General features: G+C 33.3%; 1 protein-coding gene across 1 annotated transcript in view; it reads left to right on the plus strand.

The window, feature by feature from the left end:
* LOC148275483 (integrin alpha-PS3-like) overlaps positions 1–18661 on the plus strand; it is a 36324-nt gene extending 17663 nt beyond the window's left edge. Inside the window, 16 exon segments of the mRNA XM_088235657.1 lie at positions 1832–1983; positions 3148–3313; positions 4309–4437; positions 4440–4505; positions 6628–6745; positions 8920–9108; positions 10416–10589; positions 10854–10996; positions 11072–11180; positions 11365–11509; positions 12304–12505; positions 13046–13215; positions 14444–15054; positions 16853–17067; positions 17356–17418; positions 18097–18661. Coding sequence (XP_088091783.1) covers positions 1832–1983; positions 3148–3313; positions 4309–4437; positions 4440–4505; positions 6628–6745; positions 8920–9108; positions 10416–10589; positions 10854–10996; positions 11072–11180; positions 11365–11509; positions 12304–12505; positions 13046–13215; positions 14444–15054; positions 16853–17067; positions 17356–17418; positions 18097–18186 — 2742 coding nt within the window. The 3' untranslated portion in view covers positions 18187–18661.
* Positions 18662–19339: the final 678 nt, after the last annotated feature.

A 19339-nucleotide genomic window follows, 5' to 3' on the forward strand; every position in this document is an offset into this window, starting at 1 on the left:
AACAGGACTTAAATATCAATATCAATATTTCTCTCGGAACTGGTTATATTGAAAAGACCAGTGTAACTTAATACTTGAGACTATTTATTGACTCCAAAGTTTCATGGAGCTACCGATTTGAGCATGTAAAATCAAAAATAGCACCCGTAACTGGCGTATTGCATAGACTTCGAGGCTTGCTTCCTCATTCCGTTTTGTTTGCCGTCTGCTACGCTATGATTCATTCCCACCTATCTCATCTATCATGTATATGGGGTTTTGCCAGCAAAAATCAGATCTCGAAAATACCAGTTCTTCAGAACAGGGCTCTTAAAAACATTATTGGACTTAAATGGGATTCCCATGTCAAGGATATCTACCGACAAACAAAGATACTTCCTTTCAAGGTGATGCCACTACATGACATAACTAATACTATTTTTTAATTTCATAAACTTTTCTGCTCACACAAATTGAAAATACACATTTGGTTATGATATTCACAATTACAATACGCGTTACTCGGGGAATCTTCATGTGTCCAAGTTTCGCTCAACAAAGTTTTTCAGTAGGTCTTTGGGAAATATTGGCCATGCCGAATATAATAAACTGCCCGATGAGCTAAAACACGAAAAATCGAATAAAAAATCCAGAAGTGTCGCAATTAAAATATATTACTTAAAACTTTTGGAAAGTGATAGTTATTAATGTAGTGCTTCTTATACAATAATATTTTCTTACTATTTCGGATGTGTTAACTATGTATGTATTAACAATATTTTGAGTTTGTCCAAATTTTTGTAGACAAGGACTTGATTTAACTCCCTGGGGAGCTGTTTATATTAACATATTACAACAGAGATGAAAAGCATTAAAGAGAAGGTAATATAGAAGTCCAGACATCTACAGGGCTTATGACCTGTCAAGGGCTGGTTTAAGTGGCCACTTTACACACTGTGTAACATTCACCATTGTGCCTATATATGAACATCTATATTCCTTCAATTTTTTCATCTGTTGATGTTTATGAAGTTAAAGAGCTGAAACCTTTATTTATGCGGGTGAGATTCATCTAATTGAATTATTTCACCTACATACTAGGCAACGCCTGAAAATATTATTTTTTCAATTCAATTAGATGAATCTCACCCGCATAAATAAAGGTTTCAGCTCTTTAACTTCACAAACATCAACAGATGAAAGAATTGAAGGAATACAGATGTTCAAATCTAGGCAGAATGGTTAATGTTACACAGTGTGTAAAGTGGCCACTTAAACCAGCCATTAACAGGTCATAAGCCCTGTAGATGCCTGGACTTCTATTTTACCTTCTCTTAAATGCTCTTCATCTCTGTTGTAATATGTTATGTTTGTATTGTCAAAAAAAGGTTTTTTTATGTACGGTCCCAAATGAGTTTTTTTAATAACTCCTGGGAGTATAATATGTACTTTTTATGTTATATGTTTTATTAATAATAAAGAAATAAAATAAATAAATAGAAAAAAAATAAAATCTATTAAAATTAATGTCAATAAATCAATGCAAAGTAAATTTAAAGAATTTTTTTGAACTCGTGTAAATACTGCATTTATGAAAATATATTAATTAATATTTCCCACCTGCTGACAAGCCTCTAAAATAGAGGCTTAGTGGGTTGTTCCTTTGCCGGTGTCGGCCGAACCAGAGATTTCCACGCCAGCACCAACCGGCGTAATTGTAAATCGGCGTAAATCGAGCTGGCGCAAAACGACGTTTACCTGTACTTCAAACTTTAGTTTAATTTAATAATTTAATCAACTGCCGAAAATGAAAGCCTCGGGGGTGAACTACTGACGTATCCTCTCCTTTCAGCACGGTCCCGCGGCGGAGGGGGGCAAGTCACAGCAGGTGCAACTAGTGTTGGGAGCTCCTGGGATTTTCAACTGGAGAGGATCATCCGTGCTGTACACCGACCACTCTCTCCCCAGCGCTGTTAACAAAAGAGACGCTGCATTTGACTTTACGTAAGTATAATATTTCTTCAATATTTCATTCAATCTCTAATGCTTTATAATTCATTTTACTCGTATTATTTCTACTTTCTTTCTCATTTTTTCAAAACAAAATGCTTAAAATATTAATAGCAATATCTTAATCTGTCTTCGTTGGAGAAACGTAGAACTGAGATGGACCTAATGTGCATTTTCAAATACTTAATGATGTAAGTGATGCCCCATCTCTGTTGCATTTAATTTCTTTTCATGTTCCCAATTGTATCATCAGAAGTCAAAATCTGCTATTTATTTATTAAATCATCTAAGCGCAACTTTTGTTTTTACGCCCCAATGTCCAGAATGTGTAGATTTGTCAATTCGTCACACGACTTGGAATTCTTTGGGATAGATCTTCCGGCTTTTCGTAGACCTGTTCGAGACTAAAACAGTGTGGAATGAAATTGGATTGGCATGATTTAGCTCGAAGTTTTTGGTATTTCGTTTTTTTTAAATATATTGTATACTATTATTATTTTGCCCTTGTTTGTCTTTGCTATATAGTTTTATGTTCTTTTTGTTCAGTTTCTTGTATTTATATTTCTTCATGTTACTGTTGCTTAGGCTTAGGTCGTATATATAATAAATAAATAAATTAATGTAATTAACTTATGAATTCTATCCTATTTTATCTTAACAGTGATTTCTAAATATTACAAAGATACATATGGAGCTAATAAGTCAAGTCTTTTTGTCTTTTCGTCGTGAAGATGGGAGGTGTGAAATGAGATGGATACGATCTTAAACTAAACATTAGTGGACTAAAAGAAATATTGTCTATTTGGTTTATATTTTTTTTTTTCTTATTATGAATCGCTTTTTTAATTTCTATGATTTCCAAGTTGTCTAATTTTAATATTTTATTTTCAACATGAACAACTTTTAATCCAATATCTCTTTATTGAAATTATGATTATTCTCTGTCACATCTGACGCCATCGTTTACGAATTCAGAAAAAAATACATTGATAAAGAAGCTTGTGTAGCGTTGAAATTGGTCAGTAGAAAAAAAATAGTGGTTATAAACAAAGTTGCTTTATATTTATTTTACTATGGTGAATAACACCACTAAGTTCGTGCTTAAAATATGAATTTTATGTTTATTATTTTGTTTGTAATTTTATGATTTTCTTTTAGTGATGAAGGCAGTTTCGACTCCGGAGTAATCCCTTTCTTCAGAAACGTCAAAGGAACACGGGATGGAGACTACATGGGGTACAGTGGAACTTCTGGACACTTTTTCTCCCCTGACGAACAACTTCACGTGACTGGGGGTCCCAGAGGACACGACTATATGGGAATGGTACCGTAAAAAAACTGATTTTCAAAATGCATATTATTATTCTTCTTCAGCCTGCAGCCGTTTACTCTTGAACGAAGGTCTCCTCCATCCTCCTAGGCATTTAAACGCCACGCTTGCCGAGCGGGCTGGCGAGTTACGCAGTGTTATTTGTTTTTTACCAGAACTGAAGATTATTCTGACAAATCTGCTGCCCATCTTCAGATTTCCTTCTAGTCTATTTTTTCCCAACTTTGTAGCGCTGGATGCTTGTTTGATTACTTATTAATAAATCATTAGACGAAAGAATTCAATATATTTTTCTTAATCCGGCAATACATCAAATACTGAATTACTCATTTCTGCTTCATTGGGTGTTAGGTATTTATTATCTCAATTTCTGGTTTCGACACATAATGTAAGATTCTTGCTTCGATATCTGCCTGGATCTACATAAAATATATTCACGATGCATAAAAAATACTTTGTTTAAACTGTAACCTCATAAAAAAACCTTAGTGCAAGAGAAAAAATTAACATTTTCCCATTAAAAACATTGCCATCTATGTTTCACATGTCGGCCGCTAGATGGCAATAGTGGTGTAGTTAAATAATAATAATAATAACAGACAGACAGAAAAAGTAGCTTTCTGAGAAAAACTAAAAAAGTAAGTATTTGGTTGGTGGTATAGTTAAAGAATAAATAAAAAGAGTAGCAATCACATTTAATTTTTGAGAACTCACCAGAAATCAAACATGAGTCAATGAGTCAAGCGTCTACCATTTCACCATGGAGGCCACTGGGATATTAAATATGTTAAAACTGTGTGGTTTTGTTTTGTGTGGATTTCCTTACTTTCTGCATTACTGTTTCTAAATACTATTTTACTATTAAAATATTAATTTCTCTTAAAATATTAAATTATTTATTGAAACGGGTGAAACATGAAAAATAATAATGATATTGATTATGAAATCAGCGTCATAAAACTCTTTGTATCTTTGTATAATTTGTCTAGGTTAAAGTGTACGAGTTTCCCTACCTCACTCGATACAAGCCGATCATTCGTCAGTCACTATTCGGAAATGTGGTGGGCGGCTACTTCGGGGCCGCCGTGGCGGCTGCTGACGTCACGGGGATGGGCTGGACGACCTGCTGGTGGGAGCACCCTATGGACCGCAACCCAGAGTGCACATTTTCCTGGGAAACAAACGGGTAATGACTGTATTATGCATAACACAGTAGTTCAGTGATCAGATTTTGATGGAGAAAATACCTATTGTGTTCGTTGAAATTTTGACCATCATCATTCCATATCCGCTCCCTAGTTAGAGCATATTTATACTTTTACAATTTTGTGTTATTTTTTTTTCATAATAATGTTGGGAAACATTTTACAATGAGTATAATGAAACATACCTATAATTAGTTATTTTTCATAGTTAACATAATAAGAAAATAAAAACGTAATTAATCTAATTATCATCGTAAACATAATAAGCAAAAAGGAAAAATAAAATTCGTTTATTGCAAAGCGTGGCTCTCGAGGCCTTCCATCTAAACCTTTTCTTGAAAGATCTGAGTGAAAGTTATTTCTGAAAGCTTCTTTTTCTCGGTTAAGATCGATTAATTCGGTATCAGCTAAAAGCTAACAACTGAGACTTTGAGTTCCATCTGTTCTTTCCTCTTCTTGGTGGTCTTCCGGGCAGACGGCAAACGGCTGGATTTTGCGGGCCATGTTATAGGGGAATTTGGAACTTTCCATTAATAGAATTATTGACGTAATCTCTCCATAATCTATTTACTATGCCCTGGGTATCGCGATTCCGTCTAACTTCTTGACTACGGATTCTGCCTCTTTGGGTTTTCCCTTCGATTGCCCTTAGTAGTTTCATCTCTGACGTTCTGAACAGTTACTTAGTTTTTCTATTTAGTTTTTCTACTTGGCTTTTCGTAATTTTCTTTTCTCTCTATCTATCCTCGCCTCTATTGTATACACGATGACTGGTGTGACACACGTTTTGTAAATCGGAATCACGTTTCCAATACTCATGTGTTCATCGTACCATACGACATTTCTTAGGCATCCAAATGTTTACTAACTGAGATGGATATGTTCTCATCATCACAACGGCTGCATCGTCTGCGTGGCATGTGATGTTAACGACTCTTATTTTCCTTAGTAGTTTCACCACTTTCTTCATTTCAAAAGCGTTTTTTATATATTTATTCTGCTTGTGTAAGAAAGGGTCTTTGGCGTATATATTGTGCTATATTTAGTTATAAAGGTGCTAAACTCGCTTTGTTTTTTTGTTTGTTGTTCTCGATATGTGTTTTTTATGTTTATATTATTTATGTCCCGAATTGAGTGGTTGTAACTCCTGGGAATGTAATTCAATGTATTACACCTGTAAAATACTTTGTGTTATATGATTTATAAATAAAATAAAAATATTTGAAATTAATAAACAAAAATAATCCTAAAAAAAACATAATAAATTCCTATAAGCTTGCAGACAAAATTTCATAATCAGGAAAGGTTTTTTTACTTATTTGGCTTGATCCACTCATCGATCCGTGAGCATACCACATCCACTATCCATTTCTTAATAGCAATTTCATATCGAGAGTACTTACCAATTGTTCTACAAAATTTACTTTATGGCGCATCAGTCACTTTGCCTTTTAACAGTCGATATATTCAACATTAGGGTGCGGATAGACATGCTACAACGTAGCGTGAAAGCATACTATTGAGCAACTGCTACCTAAATAGTGACATGTGTGTCAAAAACATTTCTAGTGTCGAGCATGTTTAAATAAGCATGCTGACAAATCGACCGGCCACGGCAGTTAATTATTGAAGTGCTACCTGAGGCAGGGGTGGAAAGGGGAATGCTTATAAGCAAGTTTGAACACCTTTGCTAATTAACTGAAGAAAGTAAAAAAAATGTGTTTTTGGAAAAACCTTTTTTTTTGTAAATAGTTTCCCATAAGGAATGTTCCTTTGAAGTTTTGCGGTCTGGCCCTGAAACATCCTGTATAATTGTAAATTATTAGATTAACAACGTTTTTTTTAATTGGCTCTAGTATTGTTAATATATTTATCATTACAAAAGTAATAGCTTTTAAAAATCCTGAATAAAAATGAAGTTGAATGTTTTCAAAGAAATATTCCATTTTCAGATCATTTTCTAAAATACGTTAATAACTTGTGAAACGATTGTAAACTTGTTGTGGTTGTGGAATTTGAACCTCAGACCTTTGACCCGTGAGTTAACAACACTATCACAAGACTCTTTTCAATTTGATTATTATAAGTTTTGATCTGTTTCAGGGATCTTTGATTATGCCACCGAGTGGTGCTGCTTACCTGGTGTTACCACAGTGGGGTCGCAGTTCTCGTTTTGGAATATCTATAGCAACCGCAGATATCAATAAAGACGGCTATAGTGGTAGGTTTAATTCATCATATACATAGAAAGAGAGCTTTGTTTAAAAAAAAAGTTTTGATTCTGTGAGCATTTTGCCAGTTTTGCTTATTTTTAATTAACATGGATGTGTTGTACATAAAAAACCAGTAAATTAATGATAACAGAAATGTAAAATTCGAGTTAGTAAGTTTGCCAATTAAGCCTGCAATGGGCTCATATTATCTTTGCTAGAAACGGGGAAAAAATGTCAGGCGAGGAAAAGTACACAGCTACAATGTGATCAACAAATTCATCATTATCACTCCATGTCCGCTCCCTAGCTGGAGCATTTGGTATCCACAAAGAGCCCCCATGCATCCTTGTCAGCCGCCACCTCCTGTGCGTCCTCCCAAGTCAGGTTCTCGTCTCGGAGTTTTGACATAAACTGCCGGCGAACTGTCAGCAGTGGACGTCCAGGGCGTCGAGAACCTGATGCCTTGTAAAGTAGGCAAGCGTGGTTAAGGCTCTCAGGAGGCATCTGCAGTATATGCCCTAGCCAACCGTGTCGCCTCCGCTTGACGACAGTTGTCACCGAAGTTTGCTGCGTCCGTTCTCTTATTACCTCATTCCTCACAAAATCAATCACCGCACACCGAAGATTCTTCTGAGACGCCTATTCTCAAAACTCAGAATTCAGCTATTTTGGGCCCTAGTGAGGTGCCACGATTCGCATCCGTAGACGAGAATAGGTGTTATGCTGGCGTTATATAGGCGTCATTTAGTTTTCACTAAGTAAATATCCGATCTCCAGACAGCCTTCATACTGTTGAATGTGGCGCCTGCTACTCCAATATCAACAAATTAGTTATTATAATAACAATCTGCATGGTTTTTAAGATGCCAAGGCAACCAGATTACAGAGAGCTCCCTCGGACAGCTTTTCTCGTTCGGCACCGCCAAGGAGACTTAAGTCCTCGGATGCGGTGTGCGGTATATCAGAAGCAAGCTGTATAGTTTTTGTACTTCTGTAATGTAAGTATTATAGTGTCTACCTAACCTAACATTGGGTAAGGTTATTTGTTTGGTATGTTTAGTATCTTCTAATTTGTCTAATACGCCCCCATGGTAATACAGACCCATGTACCGAATGTACTTAAGCTTTTCTAGTATTTATCTATCCGTTTCATACATATTGAGCCATGATCGCCAAAATATCAAAACCGACAAAAAAAAATTACAGGAGAACATTTCTTCTTTTCAATTCACGAAGAATACGCTTTGAAAAATAATTCTTTTTTGACTTTTTATTTTATCGATATTTATAAAATAAATACAGTAAAACCTCGTTTTTACGTTCCTCAATTTTAGGTTTTCCCGCTTTTTACACCGAATTGTCATACAAATATTCCCCCCAATTAACGTTTTTTACATTTTTCAAAACCCCGGTTTTACGCTTTAAAAAAAAACGGAATTCATTTGATGTGTCAATAAAACCAAAATTATGTCGTGATTACGATGTTGCGGCCCGCGCGTCACCGCGTGTGCCACGCGAAATAAGAATAAAAACAGGTAAACAACTAATAAAGGATAAATTATTGTCTTAACATAAATTCAAAGCAGGTGCAGTGTAATTGACCTTTTTGTTTAAGTATTCCTAGTTCCTATATTAACCTTTAGGTTTAGTCTTAGTTTTCATTTGAACAAAAACGTCACATTGACTTGCACAAATCATGATACACATGATACACAAAGTTGACAAACGTTTAAAAACAATAAAGTTTTAATATCATTAAATTGCGAAGTTATAAAAAAGATGGTTTAAAAGCCGCGAACTATATGACAGTTGTTTTTAGTGATGCCATAGAAAAAAAAGTGATACCGTATAAATAAAATTTCCCAACATTTAGGGTAAAAAATATTTTATGTTATTTTATGCAAATTCAAAATTCTATTTTAGTTTTTTTTTATTTACACTTCAAATAATTTTAACAAGCTGTTTTTAAATTAAAAAAAAACAGACTACATAATATTGTTTGAAAAAATATTTTGAGTGAAATCATTGAAAATAGTCTGAGTGTATTCCTTGTTAATTGAAAGGAGGAAGAGTTCTGTAAAAAAAAAACATTTTTTCAGTTACGATGTTTTGGCGACCATGGCTCGTTATTATTACGTATTTATATTGTTCTTGAAATAAAAATGTTCTATAATTCACCAAGATGTGCTGGTTGGAGCTCCAGAAGCTGAGGGGTGTGGCGGAATAGCCATCTTCCTCGGAGGAGTTAATGGGGCCCAAGGATCTTCCCATCAGCATCTTCTGGCGGAAGAAGTAGCACCAGGACTTGGCATCAGGGGGTTTGGAATCTCCATCGCACCTCCGGTGGATATAGATGGCAATTCCTACCCGGGTGAGTTAGATCTAGAAGCTTCACTTATGGGAATATTCCAATAATTTACCATACATAAATGTTACTTACATAAGTATATAAAAAAATTTATCAAAAATGAATAAATTTCTTATAAAACACAAATTTGATAATGCTACGATTTAGGTCATTATTATTTTATAGAATCAGCAATATGAAGATTTCATAATAGAATTAAAATGAAGAATAAAATATGTGTTAAATCGGTCATTTTGAGAACAACAAAAAACGGCTGTCGACAAAACGACAAAAGTGCTTACTGATTATTCCTAATTTATGGACTTAAGTATCACTCATCTTTTCTTTCCGAAATTAGAATAAGCTTCCACCAAGAATTTGTACAAACATAAATATTTTATTAGAGTTTATTTCAACAGAGAAGGAAAACATTTTTGAGAAGGGACGAAATCCAGCCAGTCTGCGCAAGCATTGGGTCATACTCAAACATTGTTGAATTAACTACCTGGTAAAAGAAGAAGTATCAAAATTGGAAAATTGTTTTCAGGCGTTGCCTAGTAGGTGATTTGGTTCAGCCGGATGAATCTCACCCCCGTGATAAAGGTTTCAGCTCTGTTACTTCACAAAAGTCAACAGATGGAAGAGTTGAGGAAATGTGGATATTCAAACATGGGCAGAATGGTGAATGTTACACAGTGTGTAAAGTGGCCACTCAAACCAGCCAATGACAGGTCATAAGCCCTGTAAATGCCTAGACTTCCATATTCCCTTCTCAAAAATGTTTTTCCTCTCTGTTGAAATAAATTTAAATATGAATAACTCCCTAGAGAGGAAATCCAGCCAGTGTGCAAGCATTTGGACATACTCAAACATTGTTGAATAAATATTTTACATTCATATTAATGAAATTATTTAAATAATCCACCGATTTTCCTCAAGATATTCTACATAACTTACAAAGAACAAAATAAGAAATAATTTTGTAATCCCTAAACAACCCTCTTTCTCGTAAACAGATAGAAATCCGTTTTCAGAACAACAAAGAATTTCTAGGTGGTATTTTATCAAAATTTTACATCAACAACATCATAGTGTTTGTTTCACGTTGTTTGTAGCACTAACTTTGTAGTTCATTGTTATATTTTAAAGGAAAAATAAAATTACTTTGTTTTATTTATTTAGTTATTATTTAACCCTGAAGAGAGCAACGTGAGTTGCCAAAACTAGTCGGTTGTGATAATAAATAAGTGGTTCATTAAACAAAGTAATTTTATTTATTCCTTTAAAATAAAAATAAATCATAATAATGTTATTCTTACATTTTCTTTTAGATGTGGCAGTAGGAGCATACTTAAGTGGACACGCAGTGGTGTTAAGGACTCGAGCTCGAGCTTCACTGGAGACCAAACTTCTTCCCCAGAGTCGGCTGCTGAGAGATAGCACCACTCTGATCGTTGTGGCCTGTCTTCTCTATACGCACAAACATCCTGCTAGCCCCAGCATCAGTATGTGTCTCGTAAATTACAATATCATGATTAAATAACCTTTAAAACTTATGCATCTTATTTCTAGTAAACAGTTTAATGACGTGATGGTAAATCTTCAAGTTTTGTCGCCATTTCAGACTTCCCTTACACACAAACGTTTTCAATGTTTAATAAAGCATTAATATTTTTAATTATTATGTCATAATGTTTCAAATAAAAAGTCACACTGGTAAATGTTAAAAGAATGCTTCAATGCACTCATATGATTAAATAATATTACAGATGTCTCCCGAGTAATATCAGTAGATGCGGAATTTGGCAGAGCGCACTTGAGTGGGAACATGCCATCTTCATTTCTTTACAACAACTCAGTGACTCTTACAGTGGGAAGAGAACACTGTCAAAAACTTGAATTTCTGCTAAAGGTAAATTAATCAATACTTTGTGATAAATGATTGATCTTAAACACATCCAAATTAATTTATATTTTAACTTTACAGAAAGACATTCAAAACTTCCTTGATCCAGTGGAAATAACGCTGAATGCCACCATACAAGAGACCTATATTCCCCACAATATAATTCTCGTATCTGGAAGTCGAGTTGATGGTAAGGTATAATACATTAGCATTAAAAATCATCTCTTTCTGTATAAAATTTCAATTTTTGCTCTAGAAACTGCAACTTGTCAAATCTTTTACCAATTGACTGCTACTTATTACTACAAAAAAATTCATTGGTTTCTATCATAAATATATATCAACATTACTGCATAACTTGAAAATTGTTTCAGGAAATGATGGATTTGATAGACTTGTTCCAGTCATAGAAGGAGATAAAGGAACAACAAGAATAAATCTTCCCTTCTCTACTAACTGTGGATTTGATAATATTTGCTCATCAGATCTTGTAGTTGATGCTTATTTTCCAAATCACACGTAAGTTAATGTAATATTAAGTTTCCATTTACCTAGGATTTACCTTTGCAACTTTCGTTCCTCACGCAATTATATACCATTATTTATAATTATTTGTCTCAGGAAAATTCTTGTTTTCTCTTAATTTTAAATGTTCGACACTGTTCATAAAAGTGTTCATTTGTCAATATTTTTTCATAAATAAGTATACCGAATCGGGCTGTGGTCCCGTGGCTAGTTTCTCGGACTCACGGCTCAAAGGTCTGTTGTTCGAAACCCACTCTACCCCAACTTGATTCCATTATCTAATAGTGAGTTATTTACAACTCGTCGAAAATGGCCCTCAAAATTAAGTATTTGTAAATCATAAGAATGCAAATATTTATTTTTTTATAAAAAATAATTTTAATCATCATCATTCCCTTTCCGCACCTAATGGTGCATAGGGCACTAAATCGGTACACCAATTGCAGCGTATCTTGATCATTTTTGTTACATGAAGGTAAGATGATCAGTCTTACGATTCAGGTACCAGTCCAAGGACTATGAAATACTCTTATGTAAAAATACCTTTTAAAATAAATATTTCATATCAACCGAGTCGGGAATCAAACCCGAGTCCTCTTGCGTGGAAGCCAAATGAATTGGTGAAACCACGAGGCCGACAAAGTATTTTAGTAGTATAATATTATTATGATTTGTTAACACTAGTCTTATCTGGAATGTCAAAAAAAAAAAAGCAATAAAACCACAATTATTTTCCTATAAGTTTGATTAAAACATATTATATCTCCCAACATTATTTGTTATTCTAGAAAAAATGGCTTTGTACTAGGATCAGCTGGGAGTATTGTGTTTGAAATATCCGTCCAGAATATGGGAGAGCCAGCGTACCTAGCGCAGGTCAGGGTGACTCTCATGTCTCCGGCCAGTCTGGCCCGACTTCCGGCCGTGTGTCGGGCTGAACCAGACATCATCTGCAATATAGATAATCCTCTCCTCATGAACTCGACAAAGGTAAAACTATTCCCTTAAGAATAATGTTAGGATTTCCAAATTAAAGAATTCTGTTCAACAATAATAGAGTGAGTCAAGATCCCCTTTATTCTCATCCAATTTTTAATAAACGTTTGTATGGCCCAGTAATGGATCAATTCTATCCGAATATTCCGAATCGTCATACAATCATAATGCTTAATCAAAATAGATAGTATTGATCTGCTTGTGTTTATTCTAAAATTCAGAACTGACTGAAATATACAGCGAAATAAGAAAAGTAAATATTTTAGATATAAAAACAATTCTAATATGGTCCATTGGATGGGAACATTTAAAATTTACTGCTCCTCTACATTTTTGTTTTTTATATCACAAAACGTTATTTTAAGTTATGATCTTACATATTATGTACATCTAAGAGATTTATATCGAATTTAATAATATTTTCCTGTTCAAGAAACGGGCCCTTAAGATAGGTAATTTTAAAAACATATTTATTGAAAAAAATTCTTGACAAAAGAAGTATAAAATTACAAAATGGTGATTTTGTTTATCCAGAAATTAAGGTTGGAGATCGATATGCGCGGAGTATCGCAGACTTCCCGTGCTGGAGATCACTTGGAGTTCTTGGTTCAGGCGATTACCAAGAGTGATGATGTCAATATGGGAAACAATAATATTGTCATTTCTCTTCCCCTCAAAGTAGACGCCAGAGTTGCCGTAGCGGGGTAAACCTAATTTATCTTATTTTTCCAACCCACATTACATGTAAAACATTCAATGTACAGACTATTTCATGGGTATACTGGCAAAAAACGTTAACTCGAAAATATGCGGATTTGACTTAATAATGCAGTTTTGTAAAGTTTTTAACGCTCTACAAAATGGCAAAATACTCTAAGTCATATTAAATTTTATATATTTGTACTTTTAAAAATAAATTTAACGTTAAGTCGTATACCGGGTATTTTATTCAGGCTAAAAGTTTTAAATAACTTAAAATTTACTTGATATAAAATTAAGAAATGGTAAATTAAAAACATGTTCTTAAATGAGCACTTAACATCTTACTATATTTAAATAAGATAAAAAAGAGTAAAATTGGAACAAAACGTAAATGCTTGATTTCTCGAAACAGGGATTCGAGAGTTAAAGCTTTTTGCCAGTATACCCACAATTTATTCCTCCTATAAACTGTATATGTTTAACATGTCACGTTTTTATAATTTGCAATATTTATAATCTGGAACAAATCGGAAGAATCAGAACTAAATGAGGAAGTTCAGTGGTTTTTTTATATTTGTTAATTGACTACAAGTCAGAATTTTTTTTTAATTTTTTATATATCGTATTATCAGCGCTATGATTTTTAAAAGTTTTGTACTCCTGAAATTATTCCACGTGTGACGTCTCAAGTTCTCTTCCGCTTCTTCTCGGTCAGTTCTGCCGATTGGTCCGCTGGAAGTAAGCAAGCCTGAAGTCTTTCACAACTCTCCTATCATTTGATTCATAATTAACAAGTGACGTCTTTCAAAGTAGTTAGTTTTTATTAAAATATTTTTGAACCTCTTCAAGAAACTTTGCCATAATTGAATGCTCTAATTTTTACCGCGCATTTTTTGTATCCGATTTCCCATGGGGCTGAAGTTTCTCATTTCAGTGTAGCACAATTAAAATTATTCGGTATTTCCTAATTTCCTCAAATTCCTAACAATTTTAGTCACATTTCAATTTCCGAGATGTTCGGTAGCTGTTTTGTAAAATATTGATTCCTCACAATAATAAGGTATTTATTTTTATTAGTTAAAAAAAGTGTGAAGCAATATTTAACATAGTCATTATAACTATTGAAACTAATCTCATTTTATGAAACTAATTGGGTAATTTGAAGTACACTAAAAACCAAGTGTCTTTTGAAAACAGTTTCACGATTTGAACATTATTTTTATATTTCAGAAAATCCCTCCAAGACACATACTCTTATACACTCTCGGATAATGGAACAAGTGAACTTGTGCACTTTAAGCAATTTTACGAGGTTCAAAAATTTGGAGCGAGTCCAGTAGAAGAAGTGAAATTAGTTGTCGTAATCCCGTACAAATATAAACTAGACGATAAAGAATTCATTTTTGCTCAAATATACCAGCCAGAGGGATCACAATCCGGACAACCCTTTTCCTGTATTCAAAAAGACAATTTAACTTATGCTCAAGACGTTTCTATCGAGGATACATTGCATGATGAGATTTTAAGTAATTACGAAACAGAAAATGCTACCAGAACAAAGAGGTCGATTAGGATTCGCAGTAAACAAAATTATTTCAAACCTCTGATACAATCAGCGGATAATTATGTGGATTTGAGAAGATTCAATCAAATGAGAGTAAGAAGAGAAGTTGAAAGACACGAAGTGATAAAATTGCCAGCTAATAGAACAATAAGGTTGTCTTGCGAAGATCCGAATGTTATTTGTCACGAACTGGAGTGCATCATCGGACCCTTCCGTCGTCCTCAGCATGTGGCGAGACTTTTACTAACTATGGCACTTAATATCTCTGTGATCAAAGGTTTGAATATATGTACTTACTGTTGCTATAATCACCTGTTGATAATTCAATTACAAAATTATGTTAAAATTCAAAGGTTGACTGGTTTATATTTTTCATTATAAAATATATTATTTGTGGCTGTTATAAAAATAAAAGCCTTACAAAATCTCGTAAAAAAATTGGCTAAATCAAATATTTGTGTAAACTCAATATCTTATCTTATAAAAAAAACAACTTCACCTTCCTAAATGATATTAAGGTAATGTTGCAGGGTAATTACTACAACTAGGTAACTTCAAAATCAGCATTCGTGAATTGCCCACAAAAATGCATTTTTTTATCCTGCTCCGTGAATGCTACAAATAGACAAGTAATACATTCAAATCGTCATATGATTTTAATAAATCACTACTTTTTTTTTTTGGCGGAAGATACAAATATGTGTTTTTAGTGGGTGACTCAAAAATGCTGATTTCGAAGTAACCTAGTTATCAGCCATTTCAAAGTACATAAATATTCTAAAATCTTTTTTGTGAAGTATCCTAAACTAAAACCGTGGGGTTTTTTTACATTTTTAAAAATATTTTTGTTTTTAAATAAGCAAAAATTACAATGGTAACTGTATAGATATTTTTTTGATAAACTTTCTACAAGCATAATTTGAGTTACCCGAAAAGGAGGCGTTACACGCCCTGTGGGATAAACGGCACGTATGACATTTTAGCGCCAAACGTGTACGCAATGTTTACTTTGTAAAGCAGCCGGCGAGCATAACGCGTGATGTCAAAATGACGTGATGCCAACTGCGAGCCGTTTTGTATGTGCTCATTTTTAAACCCGAAAATTATAAATGAAAACTTGTTTTGAACACATTTAAAATTAGATCATTATAATCGCAAAAATCCGCTCTAAATATTATATATTATATTATCTTAAAGCTGAAATGCTGGAAGTCACATTTGGTAAATTGTTCAGGAGAGCGGTTCGAAGTTGTAAAACTGTTTCAAATGTATCTCTCGAAGTAAAAACACAATTTGTTGCTGTGTTTTTGGATTTATAGGCTTTTGATAAGAATATTTAAGAAAAAAACATTTTAAATATAGACCATCAAATAATTATGGGTCAATGTTTATTGTTCTAACCGCCCGGCCTGCGCCCTAATTCCTCCTCGAACTTTAGTATTAAAACTTTCTTTAGGCAAAAACATTTAATTACGTGCCATTATTTATGAAAATAACAGATAAATATAAATTTAATGACATGATATTAATAGCAATAAAAAAGTCATTGAAAGTAAGCAGTATGTGAAAAAAGCAAAGTAAAATAATAAAATTAACCGCAAAAGAAATGAAATAATGGTTAAGTATTGTTGATTATGACAATAAGACTTAATACCGTGCAAAATCCCTCGCTGCGTCAGAGGTAGTTTTTTATAAAAATTGTGGAATTTATTCGGTATCCACTGCTTTAATACCAGCAAACCGTTACATTTTGTTGAAAGCATGAGTATTATCACTGCACTACTGGTGTTTTAGAACAAGCTATTTCAGTAGTGGTATACCGGATGACTCCAATGTTTTAATTTGTATATTTTTAATTTCCCCTTCATTACATAAAAAATGAATGGAAGAACAGTAATTTATGTGTGGACAATTATGCCAACATATTAATGTCTGCACAAAAATTACTGTTCTTCATATTATGTTGTTTTATAGTTGTGCTGTTTGCTTCTCTTACAAGTAGAAGTTGCGAGAAAAATACAAATCTATTTAAACAAATTACAGTAAATTTATTACTTAAATTAAAAACATTTTAGGTACACTAATGGGTAGAAAGGACATCTTGGTATACTCATCCAACAGTTCGGCAGCCATCAGGGGGCCGGATGGAGAAGGAAGTTGGAGTACGGAGGCAATAGAGGCCATCTTCGTCAGCGCATCTCCAGCCGCACAAGTAGAAGCTTGGATTATAGCACTCTCTGTTATCCTGGGGATGTTATTACTGCTCATAGTCGCCATGGGACTGGTGAAGGTAACCAGAATTCGCTATTATGCACCATGCCAGAATAACTGTTTATTACAACTTAAAAATTGGTAGTAAGAATTCAACTCTTATAATACAGTTGTCTATATTAAACACTGTAAATCTGACGAAGAATATTTTGATCTCGAGTAAGCCTTTCACACGTACAAAAATAACAAGCTCAGAAATAATTACATAAAGAATACATTTATAAGGACTCATTTATTTATTTTTTTAATAGGTTTACAATATATATTGGGTCGATGTGGATAATACATATACATTTTTTTTTTGCAGGCTGGTTTCTTTGAACGTAAGAAAAAAGAAGAATTGCAAGCACTCAAACAAGCAGAAGCAGAGGTAAGGAATCTCGAAAAACCTGTATTAAGGCTATTTTGCATACATATTTACTTGCAGCTCAAAAAAGTTTTAAAAGGAATGTACAAGGCATTATATATCCAGAAAGTAAGTTCCCTTTGTATTTCTTGCCATCACAGTTTCACAGATGCACGGTATCTACCCTGACCTATTAGGAAGGATTTGATGAGTCTATGAGTTAGCTGACTGCTGTGTACGCTTTGCGATACTTGTCTAAAATGCCAAATAAAATTGAAAATTCCGCCGCTTGTGAGATAAGGTCTGTAATTAGTTTCCTCAATGCGAATAAGATTAAACCAGTCCACATTCAGACAGATCTGTGAGGTGAATAAATAACGTGGGATAGGCAGTTTAGTGGTAAGGAGACGGGCGAGACAGTTCAATGAAGGTCTAGGACATTGGTACCTCGTATAATCTGGTAATTGGCTGGTTTGATTGATCACTTTTTTATAGATTTATGACCATACTGTCAAAATAAAAGCTCAAATTCTATTTTAGAAACCGCCCGTTAGAGATCATTATCTGAAACATACTGTTTGTGTACATATTGACTGTGTTCACTGTTTCTGGCTTTACCACCTACAAAAGTAGTTTAATAATTTGTAAGTCAGATTAAATTGTATTGACCGAGATTATTAAAAATCATAAATATTTTTTTAGGGAAATGAACAAGCTACGGAAGGTGAAGATGTGTGGACCGAAGAAAACCCCAAAGAAGAAGAAATTGAATTCAGATTAGACGAGAGATAATGTGATACGGATGTTTTTATAATATTGTAAATATTTTGTGTACAAGTCCACCAATATTTTGAAATGTTATTGTTGTTTGAAACACTTTATTTATCGCTTCGATAAAGTAGTCAAGAAAAATCATATCAATTTCCTTAGGATGTGATAGATTTTATTGGATACATATGGTTAGATGGATTTTAAGTCACACGCCATTTGTTTTCTACTTTTGCATTATTTGAGTTTAACCGAGAATTTCGGGGTTTTGGTATTTTCGGTTTACATTTTTGGCTTAAGCAATACGTGCAAAATTAAGCATGGATTTCTTGTCAATTTACGTGAGCCTAAAACAATACATCACATTGGTCAGTAGAAAATGAAATGTTTTTAAACGGATTAGTCCAGTTTATTCAAATAACAATTACTATAATAATGTATGGGAATACTTTGTCACTAAAGGAAAATATTATTAATAAAAACAACTTTTTTTGGTTTATATTAATGTATTTTATTTTACAATAATTCTTATTTTTAATTTACTGTTATTTAAAATATAAAATGTTTATTGTACTTTTTAAATGCAATTAAATTCATTCACATTAGCTAGAGTGTCATTAGAAAGTGAATAAAAACCTTATTTGTTTAAAATTATTTTTGTATGAAAATTTATTAGTCGAGGAAATAACTAGTGATTAAAATTTATTTTTTACCTAAATAATATTCATTACATTACCTACATCCTTTATTTAATATTTTAGAAAATGAGGTAGAAAAATGTTTTAGTTATTTACAGCAAACTCAAATATTGAAAAAATTGGAAATATAAAAAATTTAATACAATTATTTAATCAAATCAGAAAAGTGACGTTTCAAAAGACATCATATTCATGCCGTTCTCAAAAAATTATAAAATTGGGTGTCTTTTATTGAATTTGTTTCATGGTAAAAGCATTATTTAAAAATTGAATTGCCTTGCAGTTTAGTGGTTGGCTCACAACCATCCCTAAGGTCCCGGGTTTAATTCCTGGTTATGTCTACATGAAATATTAGTTTAAAAGGTAATTTTACACTGCAATATTTCATAGTCCATGGACTGACACCTGAAGCGTAAAGATGTTTGGGGCATTTTCTTCATATCGACCTTACCAAACATGTTTTTTTTGCAGTATTTAGC

This window comes from Micrasema longulum, unplaced genomic scaffold (assembly GCF_059751315.1).
Source record: "Micrasema longulum isolate JH-2025_06_02 unplaced genomic scaffold, ASM5975131v1 h1tg001414l, whole genome shotgun sequence".
Classification (NCBI taxonomy): Eukaryota; Metazoa; Arthropoda; class Insecta; order Trichoptera; family Brachycentridae; genus Micrasema; species Micrasema longulum.